The sequence below is a fragment of the Cucumis melo genome, chromosome 11 (assembly GCF_025177605.1).
Source record: "Cucumis melo cultivar AY chromosome 11, USDA_Cmelo_AY_1.0, whole genome shotgun sequence".
NCBI classification, from domain to species: Eukaryota; Viridiplantae; Streptophyta; class Magnoliopsida; order Cucurbitales; family Cucurbitaceae; genus Cucumis; species Cucumis melo.
In genome coordinates, this window is record NC_066867.1 from 2,999,936 (window position 1) to 3,026,974 (window position 27,039).

The following is a 27,039-nucleotide window of genomic DNA, read 5'->3' on the forward strand; positions in this document are numbered from 1 at the left end:
ATAGTCAAACGAAAACGAGACTATCTATAAGTCCTTTCCTTGATATTCGTTTTTAGTTACTTATATTGTTGTAAGTGTTAGAGATATTTTGAAGATGTATTTATCTATTTAGTTGAACCCAAAACATTGTTTTAGTTATTCTATTGAATAATTCTTGTGTTTTTGAATATCAAAGGTCGAGTGGGGATATTTTTCAATATTTTTAATAAATATTAAATTTAATATTTCTTGTCAACTATTTATTGACTAATTTTTTTTATAAATTGTTAATATTTTCAATATAATTTGTATAATTGTGTAAATTTGAAAGTTTAATCTTAAAATTTGGATAAATTTGATTACTTAATGTTTAATTATAAAAAAAGTAAGAAAATAATTAAATTTTTTGCTTGTTGGTAGCGTAGAGAGTGATGACACGCGCTTTCCACATCTACTTTATTGACTCACACACTCACACTCACCTAATCTTGATCGTGAACCACAAACTGATACCAAACAGAAACACTTTCTTCAGTCCACTTCTAGCGGCGGAGCACATCACAGCCCAACCAAACCAAACCGAATCCATTTCTTTGCTCGGCCATGGCGGCGGTCTCTACTTCTCTCGCTTCTCAACTCTCACCTCTCCGATTCTCCTCTTCCAACTCCGATACTTCTCACTCTCTCTTTCACAACGTCCACTCACAAATACGCCTTGCTTCCTCCCGGAAAGTTTCCCGTGGCGTTGTCGCTATGGCCGGTTCCGGCAAGGTATTTCATCACCTTCTTCATCTCTGCTCCAATTGTTTCCGCTACCTCAACCACTTTTGGATTAGTCTGTCGATCATGTTTGCCTGTTTTCTCATTCTTAGGCGTTTAGGCGATGACTCCTATGTACAAATCTGTTCGAGCTCATTAATTTTCGATCTCTTTTGTAGGTCATATTTGTGAATTGTGATTAGTTTTCATTCAAGATTTAGACCCTTTTTTGTAACCATTAAATTTTTTGTTTTCCATTTTTGAAAATTGAGCCTATTTTTTCCTCATTCATTGCAATGGTGTGCATGTTTCTGGAGTAAAAAGAGCGGAGTTCTTATCCAATTTTTTTTTTTTAAATAATTTTGGTTGCTAACAAACCAAGAAGTTTAGAGTTGGAATGAATGTTTATATGCTCAATTTTTTTAAAATTAAAAACCAAAAACCAAATGGTTATTGTACAAGGCCTTAATTATTAGCAACTAGTATTCCGTTTCATTTATCATGTCTTTGAAGCCGTTCGGCGTTTTCGAATACATGTGGAGAGTATACGTACTGCCACATCTTTAACGAATGCTTTCTTCAAATTGATTTTAGCCCCATCCTTAAACTCACAAGGCCATGGTTTTGACGGGGTTCATTTATTTATTTTGACAGTCTGTATTCTATATTCTCTCATTTGCATATTTTTGTAATTTCTGATCATTATCACCCTTTGTTGTATTTGCAGTTCTTCGTTGGTGGAAACTGGAAATGTGTAAGTATCTTCATTATCAGAGTCCTATAGCTAAAAGTCTGATGGATGCATCTAGAATTTTGCTAATCTGTATCAACTTATGTCAAATATTCATAAGAATGTAATTGATTTTCATTTATTTTCTAGTCTAGTACCATCATTGATATCTACTATTGTTTTAGTTAGATTTGTATGGAACTCCTTCTTTTAGCTACCAAATGGAAGCATGTACAAATCATTTGAAATATATGAAGCGGTAGAAAACAGAATATGACCATATTCTATTTTTCTATAGACTTCATTGTCATGGGAAAAATTGTTGAATTTTAAAGCTGCTTAGACTATACAAAGGTTGTCCTGCCATTTCTATGTGAGATACTGTATCGCCCCGAGTTTAGGAAGGTGACATGAATTAACCAATATCACATTTGAGTAAAGGAGATATTGAGGACATGAAAGTAAAGTTAAGAATGACTTAAAAGAATTAAAATTTACTATCTATACCAACAAGGTATACCTTCCTTTTCGGTGGCTCAACTGTAAGAACTCCAAAGTTTATGTGCTTAGATACGAGCAATTTTATGGTAGGTGATCTTATGAGAATTTTTCTAGAATGCATGTGAGTGAGGAGAAAACATGCTGAAAATACCACTTTTGCTCTAATAAGCCTTTAAGACAAGTAAGAATGACGTTGCCAGCTCATAGGAGACACAAGAAAATATCGAGGCCGTCACCTGCCGAATCCGGGGTCTAATGGGGAGTTGCAGATGCCACTTTTAAATTATTTTGATTGTCGTCTTACACACTTTCATCTCCTAATACTTAGTCATTAGGAACTCTTTCCTGTTTACTCTCTCTCTCTTTCCTAAATAATAATGATAATACTAATAATAATTTATTATTATTATTATTGTTATTATTATTATTCAGGTATACTGGATCCATTGTAGTAACTCATACCCAAAATAAAAACATTTATCTGCCAGCCTCCCTGCTTGGTAGATAAGGAAATTGAGTATTTCTGATTCGTTATTGACATATATTGATTCCTTCCCTATTTATTTTAATTTCCAGAATGGTACAAAGGAGTCTATAGCCAAGCTTGTCTCAGACTTGAACAATGCAAAGTTGGAGGATGATGTTGGTAAGTTCGTTTGATATTGGAGAATGATTATTGACACTTCTTAATGTATACACTTTTATTTCAAAAACAAAAAGTCATGAGGATGAAAAGCATTTTTGTTGTAAATATTGATTGTCTTTATCTTCATATTGAAAGCTGTTCTTTTTCCGTACTCATTTGTTTTCTTCTCATTCATTATTCTACTCTTCAAGTACATTCTTCTGAAAATAAGAACTTTGGATTTGTGTGGAAAAATGTAGATGTCGTTGTAGCACCTCCATTTGTCTACATTGAGCAGGTGAAGAGCTCATTGACATCTAGGATTGAGATTTCTGCCCAAAACTCATGGGTGAGCAAGGGTGGCGCTTTTACTGGAGAAATCAGGTTATCTGACTACGACTTCTCCTTGATGAGACTTTTTAATTTTTAAAAGCCTTTAAAAATTTATCTTAATTCAACTATTATTGTTGTTGATGCTTTTCTTTCTCCCCTAACATGAAGTTATATATATATATATTAAAATACATAGAATTATACATTTAAAATTAATTTTAGTGCATGCAACTCTTGACTTTGCACCATTTGATGAGGATGACAACTTAAGTCTGCTTGTTTATTATTCTGCAAATGAGATAATGATAATGTTCAACACAAGAATACTTGTGTTCAGTTCGATGGTACTTACAAGCTTGAACTGATTTTCTTTGAGCGATTTGTAAACTTTACCTTTCAAAATTTATGAGTTTGAAACACACTAGAAGCCCTAAGGGATTTTGATGTTTGTAGCTTTAGCTTGTCAAATATCCTTTTTTTGAACTCTTTCACCTTACAGGTTGAAGTTTTTCAAAAAGCAATTGTATGATTGGGCTAATTTTTGTTTGCATCAGATGCTTACTAAACTAGTTTCTTTTTCTTTTGGAATTCATATCCCGGAACTTGCACAACGTGTCATGTATGTTTTGTGTTTTCTTTGCTCTCAAATATGTATCAAATCTTGTCGTTGTTAAATTAATTTTTATGTACTGCAGTGTTGAACAATTGAAAGATATAGGCTGCAAATGGGTCATCCTTGGCCACTCTGAACGGAGACATGTCATTGGTGAAGATGATCAGGTAAACGTTTTGAAATTGCTTTGAGTGGTTTCCAACAAATTAGTGATCAACCTGCTTCTCTCCAACGCTGACTGTTGCTTTGGCAACTACAGTTTATAGGAAAGAAGGCTGCCTATGCCTTGAGCGAGGGTCTTGGAGTAATAGCTTGCATTGGAGAATTACTAGAGGAAAGGGAAGCTGGGAAAACTTTTGATGTTTGCTTTCAACAATTGAAAGCTTATGCAGGCAAGTTTCTGGCTCATTCCTCATTTCACTTTCACTATGATCTTACAGTCACTTACTAATCTGAGAACAGAAAAGTGTTGGAGTTCTCTGTAACTTTAGTATTCCATTGAGTGCAGATGCTGTTCCGAGTTGGGATAGTATCGTTATTGCATATGAGCCAGTATGGGCCATTGGAACTGGCAAAGTGGCTACACCCGAGCAAGCACAGGAAGTGCATGCAGCAATTCGTGACTGGCTTAAGAAGAACGTATCATCAGAAGTAGCTTCTAAAACACGAATCATTTATGGAGGTAACTGCCACTCCCATTTTACTCGTCTGAATTTGTTATTGTGAAGTCCATGTCCATGTTTCTTAAGATTGCCATCAATAGTGGCTCACATGTCTAAGGAATGATAATATTGTTAGGTTCTGTGAATGGAAGTAATTGTGCTGAGCTTGCAAAAAAAGAGGATATAGATGGATTTCTAGTCGGCGGTGCTTCATTGAAGGTGCATTTCTCATCTCTCCGTACTCTTTTCTTTATATCCGCACTCTTTTTTAAGAGTGATTTTAATCGCCGAAGTCTCATTTTTAATCCCTTAAAATTAATTTAGTATTAAATTTTACGATTCAAAATGCAATTTTCACATCATCAAAATTAGTTCAGAAGATTAAGAATATGTTTCATAGTGATTTTAATCATTTTAGAATCACTCTAGACATGTTTTAATAGTTTCCATCTAAACTTCTGTTCCATGTTGCAACTGTAGGGTCCTGAATTTGGAACTATCGTTAACTCGGTTACTGCCAAGAAAGTTGCTGCTTGATAATTTTTTAGGAGCCCCCAGTGTCGAGCAAAAAAGGAAAGGATGGCAATGTTTTGTATTCATAACAAATATCCCTTGGGTTTTGTTTCCATGCTAATCAAGTTTTCGGCGTGTTTAGGGTCTTCTTTCAATGAAGGCAAGAAAATAATATCCTTCTGTTGTATTCCTGAGGCTACTTTGCTATTGAATACTAGAGCACATAAATTATTGGATCCAGATTATTTCTTCTGCTTAATAAGAGTTCTACCCGCTTTTTTTTATCAATAAATAATTAAGAAGTCATAGGTTTAATCCAAGGTGGCCACTTGCCTAGAAATCAATTTTACATGAGTTTCCTTGACATCAAAATTTTGTAGGATCGGATGGATTGTCCCTTAAAATCATTAAAGATGCATATGAGCTGGTCCAAATACTTATAGCTTAAAATATTGTTCCTTATTTGAATTCGTACTTGTTAGCACCTACAATACTCGCAATATACGAAATGTAGGGAAAACGACCAACCTTCTCAACCATGTACAATAAAGATACAATCTTTACTTTGGGGAAAAAGAGAGCAAGAGAAAAATTGAGACTCAGGAAGTTTATTACAATCTTTACTTTGGGGAAAAAGAGAGCAAGAGAAAAATTGAGACTCAGGAAGTGTTGGGTAATGTTCATGTTTTTCATTCACTGTCAAGGTTCAAACCTCTCACAGTAGTCTTTACATTTGTAGACTAGGGGCATTGATTAAACTGATCTCATCGAGTCGAGCCGAACTGAAATTTTTTATTTTTTTTAAAATTGAAGTACTGGTTTGTTAGGGTTTAAAAAAATTGAAGTACTGGTTTGTTAGGGTTTAAAATGGTGAGGAGTCCATTTTTTTAAATGGTAAGGTTCAATGTTCGATTTGAAAATCAAACATAACTGTTTCTATTTGTTAATCCAGAAAAATTGAAATGATTTGAACTGTTTGGGTGTATACTTCCAAATTTCTTAAAAATGTACGACAGTTGTACAAAACTGAAATCAGAACTAAATCAAATGAGTATTTGTCATTTATTTGGTTCAATTCGGGAGCTAACAAACACAGTGTTTAGTATATATCTAAAATCGACTTTTCTGGTTTCAAACCGAACCATGAATACATGAGAGATGGTTGAAAATAAGTTTCCTATGTCTGTTCTATTCTCATAATCAGTGTTTAATTAAGTAACAAGATCCTCTTTCCATCTCAAATGATCTGTGTTTTATTCTACCTTTTGAAGAACACAGATAATTTGAGATGGAAAAAGGATCTTATTACTTAATATAAATGCAAACTTGGCATCAAGAACTTGAGTGTCCAATAGGCATCAGTCCACGGAGCCTAATGACCTTATGCTGAGGCAACACTCAAAGAATATATCCCAAAACCAACGCAACCAAATATTATAGTCCCCCTCTATCTCTATTTCATGACACTATAGAATTTTCAAGTGAGAAATGGATTTTTTTTATCCAAAAAGAAGAGGTCCAGAGTGGAAACGAGGATTGACAGGCACAGACCAAACCCTAGGCTCTGTTTCTTCTCCACCAATTCAATTGCTCATCATTTTTGGCATTGTTATTGTCTTGCTATGGTTTTCTCAGTTCAATGCTGGCCATGAAGCTCAACTGAATAGAAATTTCCAGCTGGTTCTTTTCTTGTTGCCCATCTTCGTTATTTTCTTCATGTATTCATATTCCTCCGGTCGACTTATCAACTTCGGATTTCGCCGATCGGCAACCGGGTTGGCTCAACGAGGTGCCTCGCCTTGGACTATTGCCATATTGGTCCTTCTCATTCTGGTTTTGCTTTATTATCAATCCTCATTCCATTGAAATCAGACTAATCTTACAAAGCTTGTGATATGCATGGTATGAGTATGTAATTTTCAACCTTATGGTGCGGTTTATTAACGTATGAATAATGTCATGATAATTTTAAATTACAAAATTTTTCTCTAAATAGTGTTCGCTGTTATATCCTTGTGCTTCCAATTATAAAAATTGGAATATTAGACTTGGACCCTCAAACTTACCTACTATAGAATTTACCAATTATTTGTACGAGTTTAACGGTTTAATTTTTATCATATGTAAGTTTAGTTTCTAAAACTACTGTAATTTTCTAAAAAATTCTTAATAAAATCAATTATTTGTAAAGGTGAAATTATCCTACGTGATAATCACAACCAATTATTTTAAAAAGAAATATTGCATACAATGTAAAACAAATATATCTCTATACCCATCTCAAATCAAAGGTATGGAGGACTAAATCCCTTAACAATATTCAAATAGATTAATGCAATAAGACATTCGTTGGATATTTGTTATCATTATCCCACTTTTGTTTGTTTACCTAATCCAATATGATTGTAGGGTTTTTTTTTATATAAATTTATGTGAAATGTGTTTGAGGAAGAATCGATGCCTCTCTATTTTCACTATGTATATATCTTTTAAGAAGTATAATAAGAGATCAGAGATTTAACACCGTTACCTTTTAATACAAATAAAGTGAAAGAATTTAGACAACAAACCTCATGATTTCAAATACACTTTGTATAATTATATTAATTGAACCAGGATTGATTTGACAAATTTCTAAATACATTAACGATAGAAAATATTTTGTCTTTTTAAAAGATTATATATATTTCCAAACCAAAAGAGAACTGTTCATTTAATAAAATTGTGATAGGAGTTTCCAATGGTGCATTAATAGGAAGAAACTTTCTATGAACCACTCAAACGTTACCAACATATCCATTATTTTAATGTCCAATTGAGTCTATTGTCCATCCACCACCCACCTTTTTTCAACTTTAATTTTATTTTATCATTATTCCTCATACCAACTTTTCTTTCTTGTTGAATGTGATTGAATTGACTCATTGCCAATTAGCTTCGATATCAAGTTTAGTTCAACCTCATTTTCAAAAAAAAAAAATAAATAAATAAATTTTTGAATCAATTGATTTGATAATTTAATATGAATTATATTAAAACATATGGTTTAAGAAGGTCTAATGTTTACATTAAGAGATCCACTTTTTGTCAATTAAAAAATCTACTTTTTTCATTATTCGTTAAAGCTATAATTATCAAATACTGATTTTTATAATTATCAAATACTGATTTTTTTAAATAAATTCTTTATAGTTATCGATATAATAATATATTTTATCAAGAATAGAGTATAAAAGTCTCGTACTACCAAAAGATGATTACATTAATAAATTAATAACACAATTATTTTAATATATGGTTGATGGACATGGAAGTACTTTGATTATGTATAAAAATCTTAATTCGATTTTAACACTTAATTCTAGTAAATCGAGTCCTAATACTTTAGTTTTTAATTGCATTAGCAAATCTTAGTAGAACAAATTGTTTATTTAACTCATCCATAATTATTTCCTCAAAGAAAATTTTGATTTAGTTTTTAACAAAATAATTTTGGTATGAGATGTAGAATAAAATTCTGGATGAAGTGTTTGTTTTATAAGAGTAAAATTTGTGACAATTTTTCAATCGATATAACATGTAAGTTCGAAGTTTGAATTAAGGAGCTACGGGTATGCTCGAATTGCTCCGTGAACAACTATCAGGTGACAGATAGTTTAATTTGGTCTCTAGAATGTTTGATAGGATTTGTTTCAAGGTGTGGTGGAATGATTTTCTTGATTTGATTTGCAGGATTTACTATCACTTGCAAATTCAAAAAACTTCAATGTCTAAGAGTTGATTGATTATCCCCAAATCACAAAAATTTACGCTTCACATGTAATATAAGAACAAACAAACAAACACACATGATCATCGTAATTCAATTTCATATACATCTTATTCAATCCTTACCGTCACATATCAATCGATCATAATAATCCTTTAATACGATCATCACAATTTTCGTATCACAATCTCATCCTCTTTATAAATTTACACTAACAACAACGATTACGTATACGATGAAACGAATTTTGAATTAAATTAGGTTTAGCAGTTACCACGCGCTGCCATGGCCGCACCGACAGTTCATCTTCCAGCCACGATTGCAAGGGCAAGCATAGTACCTGGGTGAAGAATCCATGGATGATAAACAACGAACAAGAACAAGAATGATAATGGGAACGGCGAGAAGAGGCCAATTGATTTGAAATTCGGAGAAGTCGATTGGTTCGGAGGGGAAAAGGGAGGACAAGGCGATCAAGATGAAAACCACGGCGAGAAGCAGAAGGATAGGGCCGGGAAGAGGACCGGAAGGGCGAGGTTTACATCCATAGCAATAAGTCATTTTTCAGGATCTTTGAACTGTGGACAATGGGGAACTTTAGAGAGGAGGTTGAAAGGTTTGAAAAATGGAAGATAACAGGGAGGAGTGGAAGCGAGAGAGAGAGAGAAGTGAGTATTTATAGCGTAGACCGGTGGCGGTGTGAAGTTTGAGTCCGTACTTTTCTTTTCAAAGGTATTTTGTTTATAAGAGAACGAAATTTCTAAGCTTAGCTTCTAAGTTTTAGAGTTACATTCATACCATTGATGATATTTCTATGTTTCTTGGAACCTCACATTTTTTGAATTTTATTTTAAATTAAGTTTCAAGGGCATGTTAAGTATCGAAAAATAAATCAAACTAATTACAAGTAATAGTAAAATTTTCTATATCTTTTATCGTTTATGTTGATAAAAGTATACAAATGTTTATAAGTGATAGATATTAATAAAAATGTATTGCCTATAAACAATGAATGATATAAATTTATCGATAGAAATATATCATCAATAGAGACTTCTACTAATTAGTTTTGACATTTTCTTTTTCACCTCTAAGAATTCCTCTCGAATTTTTAGAACACAAATTAATTTGAATTCCATTTGTAATTGAGAATGTTAGTTGACATCAGAAGGTGTAGGACAAAAAGTTGGGAAAAAGCGGTAGGGGTTAACTAATTTCGAACTTAGAGGTTAATGGATGGTGAAATTTGAAGTCCCCTGTGAAGTTCTCCTATGTCCTAATTTCAAAAGTGTAAGATAACTTTTTGGTAAACTTTTTACTTATTCAAAAATCGAAAATTAAAGTATATTTAGATTACATTTTCAAGTGTTTAATTTAAAATGAAATATTTCTCGTTTGAAAGTTATTCAAAATAGTTTTTAAAATATATTTTCAGATTCGACGAAGGAGCCCTTCAAAGACGAAATCCATATGAACCTTAAAGATTCTCTTCTTATCTTTTTCTTAGCGAAAATGAAGAAAAAGCTAGGGCTCGACTGATAAGGAGAGCAAACCACTTTGTAGCAACTTTGAAAGTCAAATGCCTGATTTTTCACTCTATTTTCGTTATATAGAAAGATGAGAAAAACTAAGAAAATGCAAGATTTTTTTCTCTATTTTCGTTCAATAGAAAGATTCGAAAAAGTCCTATAAAAAAGGTCAAAAAAGCTTGGTCCTTCGGACGGGAAAAGGCAATGAAAGAATCAAGCCTATCAAAGAAATGAACAGACTTTGATGAGAGTTCGACTTTCTGGTCCGTAGGTTAATATGGATAGTCCTCCGGATAAATCCTCCGGACAGGGATCTTCTTTGAATAAGGACGGATCATGAATTCCACTCAAAATTCATCAATGAACAAGGAGAAGGAATGCACATGGGGAATGAAATCAAAGAGAATTGGGACATATAAGGCGAGACTTCAAAAATCCAGTTCAAAGAAGAAAGTCAGAAAAGAAAATCAATGAGGCCTAGGCCCACTCCGCGGTAGAAGGCCTCAATAGCCACAAGGAGAGAAAGAAGAGGGAATTACACCAAGAAATGGTGCGATAGAGCGAAGAGAGCCCAAGAGGCGTAATAAGCGCTACGTGGGGGTTGCCCACACACGAAGGATAGAACAGATTTTCGCTTCACCATCTTCTCCGTAGGTGACTGGACTGCATGCTTAGCTTCCTCTATTTTCGAGCTCTTTGCTAGCTCAGTTGAGCTAACTTTGAAAGACGAAGCTCAGATTTTTTTAGCTAACTAAGATTTTTGCAGGTTGTTAATACCTTCATAGTTTTGGGAGAGGAAAATCTGTATATAGGTCAAATCAGTCTTTTTGGCTTCCTAACTCAATCCCTGAACCCCACAAAGTCAAAGCAAAAATGAGATCAATGCTTCCAAGGCATCGGCATCTTTTCTCTAGGCCCAGATCCTTTTCTTGTTTTCGATAGTCTGTAGATAGTGCCTGAAAGACCAGTAAGAAAGGCAAGGCATTTATACCCACCTGAGAAAGAAAAGAAATAATGGGAGAAAGCTCACACCAAAAAGAGGTCTTTCGACTCACAGCCAGCAACTCTCAAAGATTAATATGGTAGAATAAACAAGTCCGAAGGACGCTCAAAGAATGTGAAAAGGGACTGAAAGTTCGCCTTTGAATAGGCCTAATTAAGCTACGTAGGACGAGTCAGAAATCCATATCAAATCTTCAAGGTGCGAAGGTACTCTACGTTTCAGATATAGGAGAGGATCAATGTAATATGAGAGTCCTTATCCTTTGAATTTGAAGGAGTGCAACGAAGGAATTCTACTAGACAGACCGCCTTTCGGTTTTGAATGAGGGGCCTTTACACTTATAAGTTAGCTTCAACTCAGGACGGAAAGCTTCGGGCTGAGAGATGAGAATAAGTGCCACGGCTCGAGTTGCAAGCCAAGCATAGATCGAGGAGGGGGACCGCCTCAATGAACAAAGGCCGGAGATCCAGGGTGAAAATCAAGAGAAAAGCCGTCTCATTAACATTAATAAATAAGGGCAGATGAATATGGATATAAACAAGTCCTTCGGACCAAAAAATAGCCGAAAGAATATTGACGAATTTGAGAGGAAAGGAATTGAATTTTGATGCCTTTCCTCTAAACCTAAAATAAGTACGAAAGCCTATCCTTCTCCAACCCTACGGCAAGGAAGAAGACTCCTTCTCCGTTGTCTCTTCTTATTAGTTTCGCTGGGAGAGATCAGAAGGATCTGTACCCGCGTAGGAAGAGGCTCAAAGAATTTGAGAGACGATGTGGCTTGCCTTCTTTCTCTCGTTATAGTAGTGGCTATTTTTTTTCGAGTTGCTGGAGATGAGGCTGTTGGAGTTTTCTTCTTTCAAAGCTAAGATTCTTTTTCTTGTATACGATGAACGAGTCAGATCCCTCCTTGGTACAAAGAGAGTTCTGGGACAAACTAAACTCCCACCATAAGTCAGTCTCGTACGGTCCCCACGCATGTGCATCTGATCTCATCAGGGAAAGGCCTTGATTTAGGGTCAGGCAGGGGAATCATAATCCTCCTTCTTTCCTGAACTCATTGCCGGTCTATTGGTGTATCAGGATGTCGGATGGAAGACTGAAACTCGGTCTCTACCTTGACATACGGGAAACTAACCTCGGACTCTTGATTAGTCACAGCCAAAGCCACTGTCTCTGACCTCTGATTTTCTATTTCTTGTTCTTGCAGCCAGGAGTGAGCAAACTGAGTTCTCATTCCGATTCCCGAGCCTAATGTACACGAGCAGCTGTCGGGCTATTCAAACCTCTCTCGATCGACTTCCCGGGGAGCCTTTGTGCTGTCTGACTGAAATAAGGGCTCCAACTCGCCTCTCGGGTAAGCGCCGTCTGGGGTAAGGAGGTCTTCGGACGGGTCCTTAGTTCTTTTAGTCTGAGAGATCTTCCATTTCTACTCTAGGCTTTCTTCTTTTCAACCTCTCCTTATTAACCTGCCTCTACAGCTCCTATTGCTGTCGTATGATCCTACTCTCCCGTCTTTTTTCTTGATTTGAAAAGGTACGGACTCATATTCCTTATCCTTACCGCCCCGTGGGTCCTACGAGAGAAATCTTCTACGGCTTCGCTTCGCGCCTCGGCCGATTTCTCTTCTTATGCTTCAGCCGATCGATCCGACCCGAAGTGCAATACGGGGGTTTACATGCTCCCTGGGAAGGATGTCAAAAAGTAGGGGCTAGAGATTCAAGTTCGAAAGGCCCCGAACGGAGTAAGTAAATAGAGGTTCAAAGAATATTGTTTTTTAAAAACATTTTTTTAAAGTAAATTAGAATGGATTCTAAACTTATTTTGTTTCAATTTTTTTATATGCATATATTTTTTTAAGTAGAAATGGTAAAATTTTTGGTCAAATTTTAAAAACAAGAACAAGTTCTTAAAGAAAAATATGTTAAGTTGGATTTTCATTTTTCAAAACTTTGATTAGTTTTTGAAAATGCGGACAAAAAGTAAAAAGAAAACCTACCTTTTTGGTTCATAGGTTTTGATAAACACGTGCATTTCCTCTGTGAGTTTTAAAGTCAAACATTTTTAATCTCCAAGTTTATAAGAATAAACTAATTTGGTTCTCAAGTTTTGAAAATGTACATTTTTAGTTCCCGAATTTTTAAAAATATATTTAAAATACCCCTTAAATAACTTTATTTTTATTTTAAATAATTATATGACATTTTAAACATTTTAAATTAGAAGAATAACTTTTAATAATCATATACTCTAAACCTATTTTTTCAAATTTTAAATGTCGTATAATTATTTTTTAAAAATAAAAAAATAAAATACTTTTAGGGCCTTTTAACTTATTTGTTAAAACTCATGGACTAAAAAGGTACATTTTGAAAACTCAAAAATCAAATGAGTCTATTATTATAAACCTAAGAACTAAAAAGGTCAATTTTTAAAACTTATGGACCAAAAACACTTCTTCATCAAAACTTGGAGACTAAAAAGTAAAGAAAATTTAGTTTTCAAAACAAAAAGAAAAAAACGTAAAACGAAAAGGGTTATTTATAAGTTTAGTTTACAAAAATAAAATACGACAAATTGAGTTTAAACTTTTGATTTTGTATAGAATAAATCTATAAACTTTTATTGTTGTATCTAACAATTTCATACATTCGCAGTAAAACTCTAAATATTTAAGTTTGTCCAAAAAATTCTAAATTTTGTTCTAGCTTGCTCTTCGAACTTTTTAAAAATATTTGTTTTAATTCCTGAACTTTTAAAATTAGCTTATTCTAATCCATGCTCTTAAGATTCTGCTAACTCTCTAATGAAATGATGAAGTGACTTTTATATTTAGATGACTATGATTCCAAATAAAATAATAACATTCAATAATCTAAGATTTTAATTTTTAATTAAATGTTAGATAGTAATTTGATGTTTTATAAAAAAACTTAAAAAGTCGCATTAACTTTAAGATTTTGATTGCCATTATTTTGACAAATTGTCATTCTATTTCACTTTTTTAATTCATATGCTAGATTCAATTTTTTCGTGTACAAATTCTTCTTTTTTGTGATTCATTGAGTGTTTTTTTTTTCTTTTTCTCCCAATTTTTTCTTTTCTTTTTGGTTTCAAATATATAGTTCATTTTATACCTGTGTTGTAATTGTTTTATTTATGGATCGATATGTTAGTTCTATTTTATTATGCTTTGCTCCAAAATTCCAATTCCAATTTGAAAAAGAAATAAATAAAAGGTGAGAAGGCAAAGAGGGGTTGCAGGAGATTTTTAAGTTTTGGAGAAAAAATAATAATTAATTTTTAATTTGGTTTATTTGCAAAAATGTTGATTGTGTTTTTCTATTGGCAAAAAATATTTATGGAATAAATCAACAAAAATATTTGGTTATTTACCAGTTTAATTAATATAAAGACTAACAATCCAAATATGGAAGTCACATCATTATTTTTAACGAAATATTAACTATAGATATCAAAGTGAGTTTTTTTTTTTTCAAAAATCCAAATATTGAAATAGACTTTAAAAATATAGAAACCAAATAAAACAAGATACAAAGTTTAGGACCGAAATAGTACTTTAACCTTAATAAAACTTAAATAACTACCTCTTCCAAGTTGGTTATCCTACATCACTGTTTACCTTCAAAGGCTATGGAGGAGCAATCGACTTCTCTTATTGTTTTTCTCCTTATCTTCTATGGTCCGAGTCTTTAATTTTTTTCTCGTGTAATTCTTCAGTCGCATTGTCACTTATCTTTTCCCAAAAAAAAAAAAAAAGTTTGTGTTGGGTTGATTAGTGAATTGATAGAACTTGAATTTAGAAGCCTAGCAATAAATTTTTTATTTGTAAAGTTATAGAGGCCAAAGCTAACAAATATAATTTAACTTCTATTTAGATGTATTTATTTCCGCATATACAAAAAGTGGAAGGTTTGATTAATAATTTTTCGAAATTCATAACAAAAACCCAAGTGAGAGAAAATTTTATGGGGTCAACATCTAACCTTGCTTCTTTTTTTTTTTTTTTTAAGTTCACATCCGATGAGATTAAGCCACTTTTAAAAAGATTGAATTTTTTCGACATTAGTTTTAAAGCAAATCTATTTTAATTTCAAAAGAAAATTTATGATCTATAATAATATTAATTTCAAAAGATAAAGTAAGTAACAATGATTTTCCAAAAACGAAAATGGGTTAAAATATACTTCAAAAGATTTTAAGTTGTTGCATAACACTTCGTGAGAGGAGACCAGGACTCTGACTATGTGCCTGTTGAAGAATGAGCCGACGACTCATAACAATGGCTTAGTTAAAGGAACTTAGCGAAAACGAGTCTTCGTGAGACAATTTTCACTGCTTATGGACCCGAACATGGGTGATCTATCCATGACCATGATGAAGTTTAGGTGAAACTAAGTTAAGGTCCGAACCGACTAATGTTGAAGAATCAACGAATGAATTGTTGTTAGGGGTGAAATACCACTTCTACCCAAAGTTAGCTAGTTCTTCCCGAAATGCGTTGAAGAACAACAGTTGACTGGACATATTTTTTTTGGAATAACTTATTTTTGAAAGGTATTCCAAACACACCTTAAATTGTCTCAAATGACAAGTTAAGTACAACATTTGTGAAAACGTAGAATTGATAACCTTCTACATATGATATAAAAAGTTGTGTTAAGTTACAGCTGAATTAGTTCACTTAACTATTTAAACGAATACAAATTTGAGCCTTGTAAATTTAAAATGAGAACTGAGATTAAACATTAAATACACAATTGAGATTAAATATTAAATATACAATTAGTCTAAAATATTTCAATTAAAAGTTCAAGAAACAAAATGCAATAAAAATTCAATTCAATGAAGAAAATAAATAAACTTCACAATTTAGAGACCGATGACAAACCCCCAGAGGTATATAAATTATAATTAGACAAAACTGCAGTAAAAACTGCTATGTAATATACAATGTAAAAAATAACATAAAATAGATTACATTACTAGAAAAAAGGAAAAGGAAAACTGAGTTTTTAAATTTTATTTACACATATATTCAGCCATGGTTAAGGCATTCTGTGTTATACATTAACTTTACCTCAGAATTCTGTGTTAGGCAATGTTATCCAATCAAACAGCCACTCCTTTTGAGGTTTTTTTGTGGCATGATATGGATACAATCTCTCGTTTCTCATGAAGATATAAAAGAATGATTTCTGTATTATATTAGAATCATACTTTTCCTTCATATTGGAAAAATTGTTTGTAATCCTGCTGCAAAGTTGCCAAAGTGTTTCTACATGGACCTTCTGCAGAAACCAAACAAAAATTAGTAATGTTAACCTTTTGCATATTCATCTTTGTCCTTTAAAAATTCGGTGTTTCTACTTCTCTACAGATCATATCAATTTAGTAATACGTACCGCCAAATACAGTGTGAAGGTATTGAAGATCCTCTGCTGAACAAGCATCTATAAGTGCATAGACACCAGGCCTCAATGCATCGTCGATTTCCCTGCAGTAGAATTGTCAAATTTACGATATTGAGTTAAGCATTCACTGTCCGACGTTAGCAACGTGCTCAATCAAAATCTTATCAAATTCGGAAAAAGTTCAAAGAATACGGCATATTAACTTCCCCAATAGTTTTACTTTTTAACAATTCAACAACTGTTTATTCCAAGACAAATGGATGAGTTACATACATTAAGAAGACTAATACAAATGGATAAGTTACATACATTAGGAAGACTACACACACACACATATATATATTTAGAAGGAAGACTACACATATTAGGAAGACTGTAGAGCTATAATTTAATAAAAAAATTCTTAGAAGTAAAAAGGATCCAAACCTTTTAATGCCAGATTTTAAGGGACCATGTCCCGAGTAAACCCAAATGTAATCCGAAAGAAATAGGGAGCAGTGTCGCTCTACAATATCCCGTTGTTGTCTTATCTGTGTTGTGGAAACAGAAAAGGGTTATGTCACTTGAACAGACAAACATGAAACAAATGAAAACAACTTCATTTAGTATCAGAGCGAAACTCTGAAAACTATAAGGGAAGTTTTAAATTATCTATCTAACTACCAAGGGTACTTAGCCGGACTGAGAAAACATTTCAACAGCATAACCGACCACAAGATCATTTGTCATTAAAAAAAATTCCAACAAGTTTATTGGAAAGTTCACAAATAACATATACGGAGAATGGGAAAGAATACATGGACTCCATAGCATTTTTGAAAAGCAAATGAATGCCGTCCATCTTAAATGCTCATTGTAGCTCAGAACATTATATTATAGTATAAGGGTCCCCAATGACACTAATTCCAGAACAAGATTGGTCAAAGTAAAAAACTTGAACATTTAAAACCACACACAAGAATTTGATCAAAAGCTGTTGAATGTATGAAGAGTTGATTGCAGTAAGCAGAAAAGAATTGGTCTCGGCAATGAGAGGAGAATTACAGAAATGCTGATGCTATTTAGGTTGTGGAACACAAGTCATAAATAGATATTAACAGAACATTGATGGAGATATCAAACCTCTTCATAAATCCTTCGGAGGAAAGATGCGCACTTTACACCCTCTTCTACTTTCCATGAAAAGTAAACACCCATAGATTTCGGGTCTGGATCGACACTTTCAAGGGATTGAAGAAGAACAGACACTGATGCCTGTAGTTGAGCAATGGAACGCTTGCACTCACTATGAACAATCAAGAAATTAGTTCGAGAAATACAGGTTTTACGCTAAGGCACAATAAAGAATAAAAATTGACACCTACAACCGACATCAATTTGATTCAAGCAACATAAAACACACGTACAACAGAGGAGAAAAAAATAACAACAGTTACAGCAATCTACAAAAGATCACAGCGAATTACTAGAGGAGTGATATCAAGGTGCTGGACTTATTTGTAGTTATATCAACTTAAAACATCAAAAAGAAACTATTTTCATGCTTCTAGCTTGACAAGACAAGATTACATTCAATTGTTAAAACTAGAATAGGTTGTACTTTATGTAGTTAAATGAACTACAACATATTTCAAGGATTAAACATAATAAAACTAGTCATGTATCCAATCATTGAGCATGACTAAATCACCAATAGAAAATGATTGAACAAAGGACAAATATTAACACTCTCCGGAGACAGACTCCAATAGTTACCTTTACAACTAAATTCTCGATGCTAAATCATACCTTTTATGATGTTTGAGAATAGTGTATAATAAGCGGCAGCAGGCAGCAAAAAGATCTACTTTGAATTGTTTGTCTATAGTAGAATTACTCGTGGTTACAACTACACAGGAGGTTTCCTGAGCTGAGATCGACGAGCATTCTGATTCAGTGGCAATTCCTGGGAGCTTAAGAGAGAAATTTTCAAAAAGTGCAGCAGGAATGCGTAAGCACTGTGCAACTTGCCAAACGTTCATTTGGAAAAGAGCGTGCTTCCCTGAAACTCTTGTAAGAACTTCAATAGACATAAGAATAACTGATCCCGGATCTGGATCACTCCTTTCTTTCAAGGCAATCATTCTTACATAGAAAATTTGCGGACTTTGCAAGTGTAGAACTATGCTCAACAGACCAGCAGTTAAACTCTCAATGTGTCTTTTAATCACACCCATGCATTTACGTCCTAAAAAAGAAAAAGAAGAAAATTAAGTTGCATAACGAAATTATTTGGAAGAAAAGTGCACAGAAAGAATACATGATAATAACCTTTCAGTTTAATTGCTCCTACTTCTACATACAGATAATGCTGATATGAGACCATGGTAAAGTAACATACAAATAAAAAAAAAACATAAACCCTATAAGACATGCTAAAACCACTTTTCTTTCATGACAACTTGCCTAAACCTACAACATTTAGGTGTCAAGAAACTTGTTGGACATATCCTAGTTAGGTGGCCATTATGGACACTTAGTAAGACTATCCATTTAAAGGGGCAGTAAAGAAGAATCATGAGAACTCCGTCAAGAAAACAAAGCACACTGTACAAATTTTCATTTTTAAAATAAAAACAACTTTCATTAAGAAGAAAATAAAACAAACATGGACATGTTGATTAAAAATTACCTGAAAAAAATTCAAGTACCAAATCCAAGCATTCAACACCAGCTGCAACAATAGAGGAACACCTTCCCCCATCTTCACTTTCGGAATATAATCCATATATCGATGTACAACCTTCCTGTACTCCAACTATTGCTCTCTCTATAGCCTGAACTGCAGATAAGAGATGCAACTCCGTGGCTTCCCTTATGAACACTTTGAATGACATTCTCAATGAAGCTTTAAATTCATCCATGCAGTAGACTCCAGGAAAAGATGATTCTTTAAAAAATTCTCCATCAAGAGTCTTTGTAGTGGACTCCGTCTCATGGGATGCTAATGTAGCTCTTTTTCCCTGTAGACAAATGCACTTTCCAACAGCTTTTAAATGTAGATTTATAAGTTCAGAATATAGGTTTCGGGACCGCACGGGATCAGCAAAAGGAAACAGATGGCCTAATTCCTCCAAATACTTTAAAACACCATCTAAGCATGCAAGCAAAAATGGTTGTGGCACATCAACCATATCCACAAATTCAAGCAACAAGAATCTGGAAATGCCAATTAGGATGGTCATAGAACTCGATGACAAAGGAGTGGTATCATATTGCTTATGCAATCTCAGAATTCTTGAAGCAGCAAGAAATAGCTGCTTAAGAGCAAAATTAACTTCAGGGTAGAAACCTTGCAGCAGACCTCGCAAAAGGGGTTGATTCAAGAACTGCATCTCAATTGACTTAGCATCGTTGAGAATGGAAGCAAAACTGCTTTTGTTTTCCAATTTCAACCTTTTCCTTTTTTTGGTAACATTTTCACTGTCATCATCACAATAAGAAGATTCTAGGTCTTGAAGTGCTTGATAATCACACAAGTTTTTCGGCAATTGACTATCTCTATCAAGAAACATTTCCAAGATGAGGCCTAATAATTCTGAAATTGAATTAATGCAATTGTTCAGTTCAGAACTATATTCACGTTTCAACTTCATTGATCTCATACGATGGTTACCATTCCTCAAATCAGTATGGTCAACAGATGCTAGGCCGCATAAAAATCCATTAAGGCAAGAAGCTAGAGAATTAAATTTACAAATATCGGCTCTATTTTTAGAATCTCCAATTGGAAAATTAGACTTCTTCAGAGAGATAAGTTCACTCTCCACCTGTTCCTTCAAACTGTTACTCATTTGAATAGCACTATTGCATACTTCTACACTGTGAATGGAATCTAAACATAAATCATCCCCATCATTTAGTTCTTGGCACACGTCCTGGTGTTGCTCCTTGGAGGGTTTGTTGTCATTTACAATTATGCAGAGTGCCTCCTTAAATTGATATTTGCTAGTTGCTAAAAACAAGTATAATGTATGATCCATCAATGAAAAGATGATGTCCTTAATTTGTCTGTCAGTACCTTCTGGAGAGACTTCTTGAATTTGATTAACAAGAGACAAAGACTTGAAAAGCCATAAAACAGGAAATTGATTTTCAGATAGAATTGGAACAGATGAGCTCTGTCCATTATCAGCCTCACAGTAAGCCATAAATATATATTTCAAGGCCTTCCGACAAGATGCAAACAATTTGAGGAGTTCAAATTGATTTGAACATAGAGCAGTCTGATTATCTAATAAAGCATTCACCAGTATCCTGGAAAACAAAAGAAAATTAAAAAAAAAAAAAAAAAAAAAAAAAAAAAAAAAAAGAGGCTCTAAACTATGACACTCCAAGAAACTACAGAACAAACCAGCTTCCAAGATTCACTTGAGATTGTTTTGTTATTCGACTATTTATTGTCTAATTAATAGCATTGATATCAAAACAATGACATACAACAAGAAGTGTCTTACAGTATAAGAGTGAGTTCTACGTTATCCTGCAAAGTAAGAAACATCTGCAGCACCATTAATAGGAAGAAAGAGCAACGAAGACACGAAAAATGCATACCTTTCAAGTTCAAGAACATGAGTCGTATAAAGGGAAAAGGACCTTGAACTCATATTTCCCATTGGCATCAGACATAAAAGGTTAATCAGATGCTGACAATCTCTAATTCTCACATTGCTTTCAGATGAATCACCCTTCAACTTGCAATCTTCTGTGTGTAACATATCAGAAGAAAGATTAACTGCTTTTGCAAGGAGAGCATTATCATCAGGAGTGCGTTTGCCACTGCAAACACCTATAGTTAATCTCTCGAGTGTGGCTATCACCTCCATCCAATCAGCCAAACTTCTATTCAAATCATGAAACGACGATAATAATGAAGACTTCAACTCACGACAAAATCTTGATGGCATAAACCTGCGTACAAACTAGTAGAATAGACAATGTTACCATCACGTGATATTATAAACTTCATGAACACTAAGAAATTAGTAAAAAACTTAGATAGTCAGAAGGTATTGACGGCAATGAAACCTTCGAAAGACATCAACAATCATGTTCAAACCATAACTAAAGAATAAAATGTTCATTTTTTCCCTTGAAATACAAAGAAACTGAGAGGGTGAGTAGTATTTGTTTTAGCGTCTTACTCTGTGTTCATAAAAGATGGGATCACTTAGAACAGCTGATGAAATCTGTTGCAGAGACACTTTCTTTGGCTGCCGATATCCACAGGTTTGTTGTGTTCCAATATTAGCATGATTGCTTGCTAAGAAGTGAAGAGCCGTAGGAATTAAGAAAGAAAGAAACATTTTTAACTTCTTTTTAGCAGCATGACTCACCCAAGTATCAATATTCTGGCAAATAATCCACCAAACAGCTGTGGGAAATGACCTTTTATTCACGTTATAAATACTAAAGTCCCATTCATCTATATGACTAAGCATTTCAGTAGATTTATCATTTGAAGTTGCATTGCTTTTGGTTGATTTCAAAATTCGACGTTTAGCTACTAAAGATAAATGCCCCATCATGAAATCAGTAAGATCTTCTGCTTCTTTTCGCAAAACAGAGACAAGCCTTCCAAACCTTTTTATCTTTTTCTGTAACACTGACAAGTCATCATCACTAAGGACCTCAACCTGCATCAAATTTTCACTTCTCTGGTGCAAATACTCGAGAGAACTTATTTGCTTATTCAAATCCACTAACCTCTGAAGAACCATGATAAGCAAGACATAAATTAAAGAGTACCAACCAACGTTGGTGCTTTGATGATAAAGACTACAAACAGATTCAACAATAACAAGAACAGAAGCTGAAGATTGAGTTATCCATGAAAAATATCCTTCATCACTCCAATCAGTCTTCTGCATCCAATCACAAGCAGAATAGGCCATGAATGAGTCTCCAGTTGCTGCTGACATCTTTCTAGACAAACTTGGGGGCATCAGACTAATTACTTGCCTGTACAGGCTCCGACAGGACATGTACAAGCGAAAGAAGAAAACAAAGACCCAATGACTAGTCACTCCAGATCCGAGACAATTTTCTTCATTTGCAACCAAGTTCTCCCATGTTTTTCCCATGACAGCAACGAAGAATGCTTTGGCACCATCTGACTCTAGTCCAACTAATCTACTCATGCAAGGACGTATGACTGAAACCAAGTTCGCAATCAAAGTTCCAACTTGGGAAGCATTCCCTGATGTGATCATTAGTGAATCCAACATCAGAGAATATATTTCAGATAACCCTTTCCCAAGAAGCACAGATTGCATATCTGATCCCCCCGTCTTGTTTCTTATAATCAAGTTCATATTACACCGTTTCAACCATCCTAAAGTCTTCGTCACATCCTCAGTTAACTGCTGAACAATTCCACTAGCTTGCCCTTCCGGTATATATTTAATCGCTTTATGAATTGCAAATTTTATTTCTTGGGAAGAAAGTAACATCCCAACTGATTTCTCATAAGCTTCATGGCCTAAAGAAGTCATAAAGTTAGCATATCCTTTTTCAGTTTCACATTCATCTGATATCACTGCCCTCATAGCTTCACATAGAGCAAAAATACTGATGTTGACCTACAATAAGCAAATATATAAAAATATATATACATATATTAAAAAAAAAAAAAAAGAGGAGTGACCATGGTTTTGTATATTAAAGTTTTAGATTAAGTAAAAAAATATCAAACCAAGTTATATAACAAAAAAAAAATATAATAGGGAAATACATGACAACAAATCAAGACAAATTTCAGATGATAATTCAGAGTCTTAATACTAACCTGCCGCAGCTGACCATATAACACAACCAGTTGACATCCAAGCTCTTGAATCTTGGTTGTTAACGAGTGTTGTTCAGATATGCTTGTGAAAGAAACATTAAAAGCAGAGTAAGAAAGGATCAGCATCCATAAGCTCACCAAATCATTCCCAATCACATCATATTCGATTTCCAGAAGATAACCAAGAGTCACCAATATCTCATTTGCTGTTAAAACAAAGACTTCTAGGTCTATATTGTCTTCTATCTCAAGTCTTGATAATAATAATAAATGAGAGGAAATCAACTTTATTGTATCATACACCTTTTTTAAGAAATTATGGCAAGTTCCTTCAGAATTATCCTCAGTTCTCAAGTACACCTTTTCCTTCATAAAACTCGCAAGTACATTATTTATTGATTTGAGTAAGCAATGAACATCTGACAAGGTCGATCCCACTTGAATCTCGGAGCTAATGAGTTCTATGGTCTGAAGTAAAGGATCCAAAATCTGTACAAAAAACTCAAAAAGGGACCTCCTTATTTCTATTGAAGCCCCTCTCACCTTTTTAACCCTTACAACAAGCACATGAAACAATTCTCCCATTGCACCCAATGCCAAAAACTTCTTTCCTGCAACTAGTTTTTGCACTTTATCAAATAAATGTCTATGGTAGCTCCTAATATGTGCTTTAGACTCTTCAAATTTCTCATCATGGGATTTCATAACTTTCTCTGAACCATGTAAGCACAAAAATCCATCGATATGCACAGTATGAAACAAAGCATGGGATAAAACTTCTTCAAGTAAATTCATCAATTTTCTTGTCCAACAATGATTGCATCCATCAGGTTTAAGGCTTATGTCATGCAATAATTGCAGTAATGGTTCCAAAAGCTTATTGACAAAATTGTGAAATCCGGTTTTCTTGGTAGGGTGAATCCACAAAAATTTACCAAAAGGCTCAAGCATCATACATGAAAACTTAATAGCAAAAATGCCTACATCTCCACCTTCTAAGCCATTTACATAAATTATGTGAAGAAACTCAACCGCTGCTTCAATTATAGAAATCCAAACATCTAAATTCTCATTGGATAGACCCAAGTGGGTAGAAAAGATTAAAGAAACACAGTCAAGCACAATATTGTACAACTTGAAACAATCCCCACCAAATAACTCTTCTTTTGAACCCAACGAAGCAACTAGCAAGGATATTGCATGCCTTATAACAAAACAGAAGGCATGCAAAAGATTTTTTGAGAGATTCAAAGTGGTGTGTGTTTTCACGGATTCTTCCAAACAAAATTTAAAAACCTCCCAACATCTATAATCTAAGCATGGCTCAAAAACAATATGTTTTGCAGCATCCTTCTTTACATTCTTTTTCGACGAAATCAACAATGAATGAATCCAATCACTGAGAAAAATTATCAAGCGCGATACTTTTACCGTATCATAATATTTATCTTTCTCCTTCAACTTCAAGTTTACAAAACTGAAAACTGCTTCGACTTTCCTGCACCCAAACACCGAATATAATTAGACAAAAAATTACCATGGTTCCAGGCAAAACTAAGGAATTTAACCAAAGCTAAGGTGTGAAGAAACAAACATTTGTTCGTCAATGTCTTTATTCTGAACAAGCAAAATCAATTCCAAGTTCCTCCATGGACAACCTTCTTCAGACTCTTGAGACACTTCTCTATGCTTCAACTTCTGTACCCGTTCTGTTTCATCAACCTCCACCTCCATTGGGATAAAAACTCGAGCAGACTTGCCAGGCCTCATGGTTTGTATAGGACTCTTTAGCTTCCTCTTTTCATTCTTCATCTTTGAATTCTTCTCTTTTCACTCTTCACTCTTCGTGGCTGCTTGGTCGCGAATGGCAGGTGCGTGCGAGCTGGACGACGAAGACCCGAGGGCTGTTAGCTTCAGATAGCGGACGGCGAGGCTTGCTGGTCTTCGTCGTGCGAGTCGAGCGGCGCAACGGCGGTTGGGAGGTGGCGTCAACTAAAGGAGAGGAAGAGAGGGAGTGACGATTTCACGAAGAAGAAGACTCACTATTTCTCTCATTTCTTTTAATTAATATTAATAATATATAAAAGAAGACTCACTTCGTGAAATTTATATATACATATATCTATACCGTGTATAAAATGATCTATAGAGAGAAATTTTTTGTCAAAGTTATAATTTTGTCGATTTTAAAATTTGTTAAATAAAAATTCAATAACTTGTAGCTTTCTAAATTTTTATTTTCTTTTTAGAAAGTGATTTTAATTAATTTTTTATTTTTATAAAATTATCCACTGATTAAAATTAATTAGACAATTCACATCAACAATAAATAAATAAATTTTTACATTTAAGGTCTCTTCTCATTCTGCAAATTTAATTCACTACATAAAGCTCATTATGCTAATTGAAAAATATCATTCTCTCGAACCTGTAATGACAGACAACGATATAGAAATATGAAAATGTTTGAGATCACGCCATTGAAGCATCAAGTCATGTAGTAACCAATCCATTGAGATAAAAACTAAAATAAATAAATGAGGCACCAACAATCACTAGCTAGCAAAATTAATAGAGATTTTTGTATGGAGCATTGTTGATTAAAGTAAGAGTAATATCAAGAATAGTTTATTTAAAATTTCCTATTCGACAAATAGTGAGCAAGATTTTTATCATGGCGATGCCAATTAATTGCTATTCATGGTAATTGTATTTTGACTACATATAGCGATTTGATTTGAAAATTGTCTTTGCACTTGTTTTATCACGTGAAGATGAAGGGATGATTCTATAATTTATTTTTATTGTATTTTGTAATTGTAGGTTGTCTTAAAAAAATAGATAATTAATAACTTATGGTTATTAGTATAAAAAAGATTATTGGCAATATGTAAAAAAAAACACATACTTTCAACAAACTTTTTTTCCATTTAAAAATTTATTGTTCTAATAATTTACTTTACTGTGTGTATTTGTATTATGTATAAAATATTTTATAAAAAATTATACTTTAATAAGAACATAATGAAAAATATAATATATGTATTTGAAAATATCATTAAAAATGTTTGATTTATTGTATATATTACAATACCTAATATGTCTATTAAACAAATAATTTATTACCATAATTTTTATGATATTTTTTAACTCTAAATAAGTGTATAAAGATAAAAGTAGGATATAAATATAAAAATATTTTTTTAAAAAATATATTTTAAATTTTTAATAAAACCTAGCACGTATTGTTGTCAGTAGTATATATTAAATAGGTCGATCTCCAAATTACAGTCCTAAAAAAATCTGTCCTTATTAAATTAACATCATTGTTTTTTTATTAACAAATTTCTTTAGTTTTTTCTTTAGGAAACTTACATAAATGTAACAAAATTGTAAACTATTTATAGTCCATGTAACAAAGCCAATAAAGTTAGTCATTTTTTAAATATTTTAGGTTTGCCCTTCCATCTTTCTTTTCTTCCTCGTGATTCGTTTTTCTCCCGTTATTTCGTCTTCCCCGTCTTCCCATGCGATTTTTTCCTTCTTCTTTTCTCTTTTTATTTTCTGTGATTTCTTTCCATCATCTTTCTTATTTTTCAATTCTTTATTTATGTCGTTTAATCTTTCCATCGTCTTTCTACTTTTCCTCTTCTTTTTGGCTGCGATTTCTTTCCATCGTCTTTCTTCTTTTTTTTTTTTACGCATTTACATTTGGGTAACCAAGATCGTTTAGAGATTTGGAACACAACAAGATTGTGTACCCAA

The 27,039-nt window shown here is 33.5% G+C and overlaps 2 protein-coding genes across 2 annotated transcripts; one reads left to right on the forward strand and one right to left on the reverse strand.

Moving 5' to 3' along the window:
• The first annotated feature begins 445 nt into the window (after positions 1-445).
• On the forward strand, positions 446-4,977 carry LOC103497295 (triosephosphate isomerase, chloroplastic). The gene is made up of 9 exons (XM_008459425.3): positions 446-750; positions 1,466-1,492; positions 2,546-2,615; positions 2,855-2,978; positions 3,623-3,707; positions 3,800-3,932; positions 4,049-4,222; positions 4,339-4,421; positions 4,683-4,977. Exons 1-9 carry the CDS (start codon positions 583-585, stop codon positions 4,737-4,739), a joined length of 921 nt encoding a protein of 306 aa, XP_008457647.1. The 5' UTR covers positions 446-582; the 3' UTR covers positions 4,740-4,977.
• A 10,882-nt stretch (positions 4,978-15,859) lies between these two features.
• LOC103497293 (uncharacterized) lies at positions 15,860-25,343 on the reverse strand. Its single transcript, XM_008459423.3, has 10 exons — positions 24,869-25,343; positions 23,275-24,772; positions 21,632-23,068; positions 21,042-21,409; positions 19,120-20,744; positions 18,237-18,675; positions 17,571-17,733; positions 16,875-16,978; positions 16,440-16,531; positions 15,860-16,325 (listed from the first exon to the last, which is right to left on the reverse strand). Exons 1-10 carry the CDS (start codon positions 25,084-25,086, stop codon positions 16,249-16,251), a joined length of 6,021 nt encoding a protein of 2,006 aa, XP_008457645.3. The 5' UTR covers positions 25,087-25,343; the 3' UTR covers positions 15,860-16,248.
• Between the last annotated feature and the right edge of the window lie 1,696 nt (positions 25,344-27,039).

Coding starts and splice junctions, on each gene's coding strand:
- LOC103497295 (XM_008459425.3), top strand. CDS start 583: ATGGCGGCGGTCTCTACTTCTCTCGCTTCTCAACTCTCACCTCTCCGA. Junction 2,616..2,854: donor AAAGTTGGAGGATGATGTTG/GTAAGTTCGTTT, acceptor GGAAAAATGTAG/ATGTCGTTGTAGCACCTCCA. Junction 3,708..3,799: donor TCATTGGTGAAGATGATCAG/GTAAACGTTTTG, acceptor TGGCAACTACAG/TTTATAGGAAAGAAGGCTGC.
- LOC103497293 (XM_008459423.3), bottom strand. CDS start 25,086: ATGAAGAATGAAAAGAGGAAGCTAAAGAGTCCTATACAAACCATGAGG. Junction 24,773..24,868: donor AAAGACATTGACGAACAAAT/GTTTGTTTCTTC, acceptor GTTTGGGTGCAG/GAAAGTCGAAGCAGTTTTCA. Junction 23,069..23,274: donor TATATGGTCAGCTGCGGCAG/GTTAGTATTAAG, acceptor TGCTTATTGTAG/GTCAACATCAGTATTTTTGC.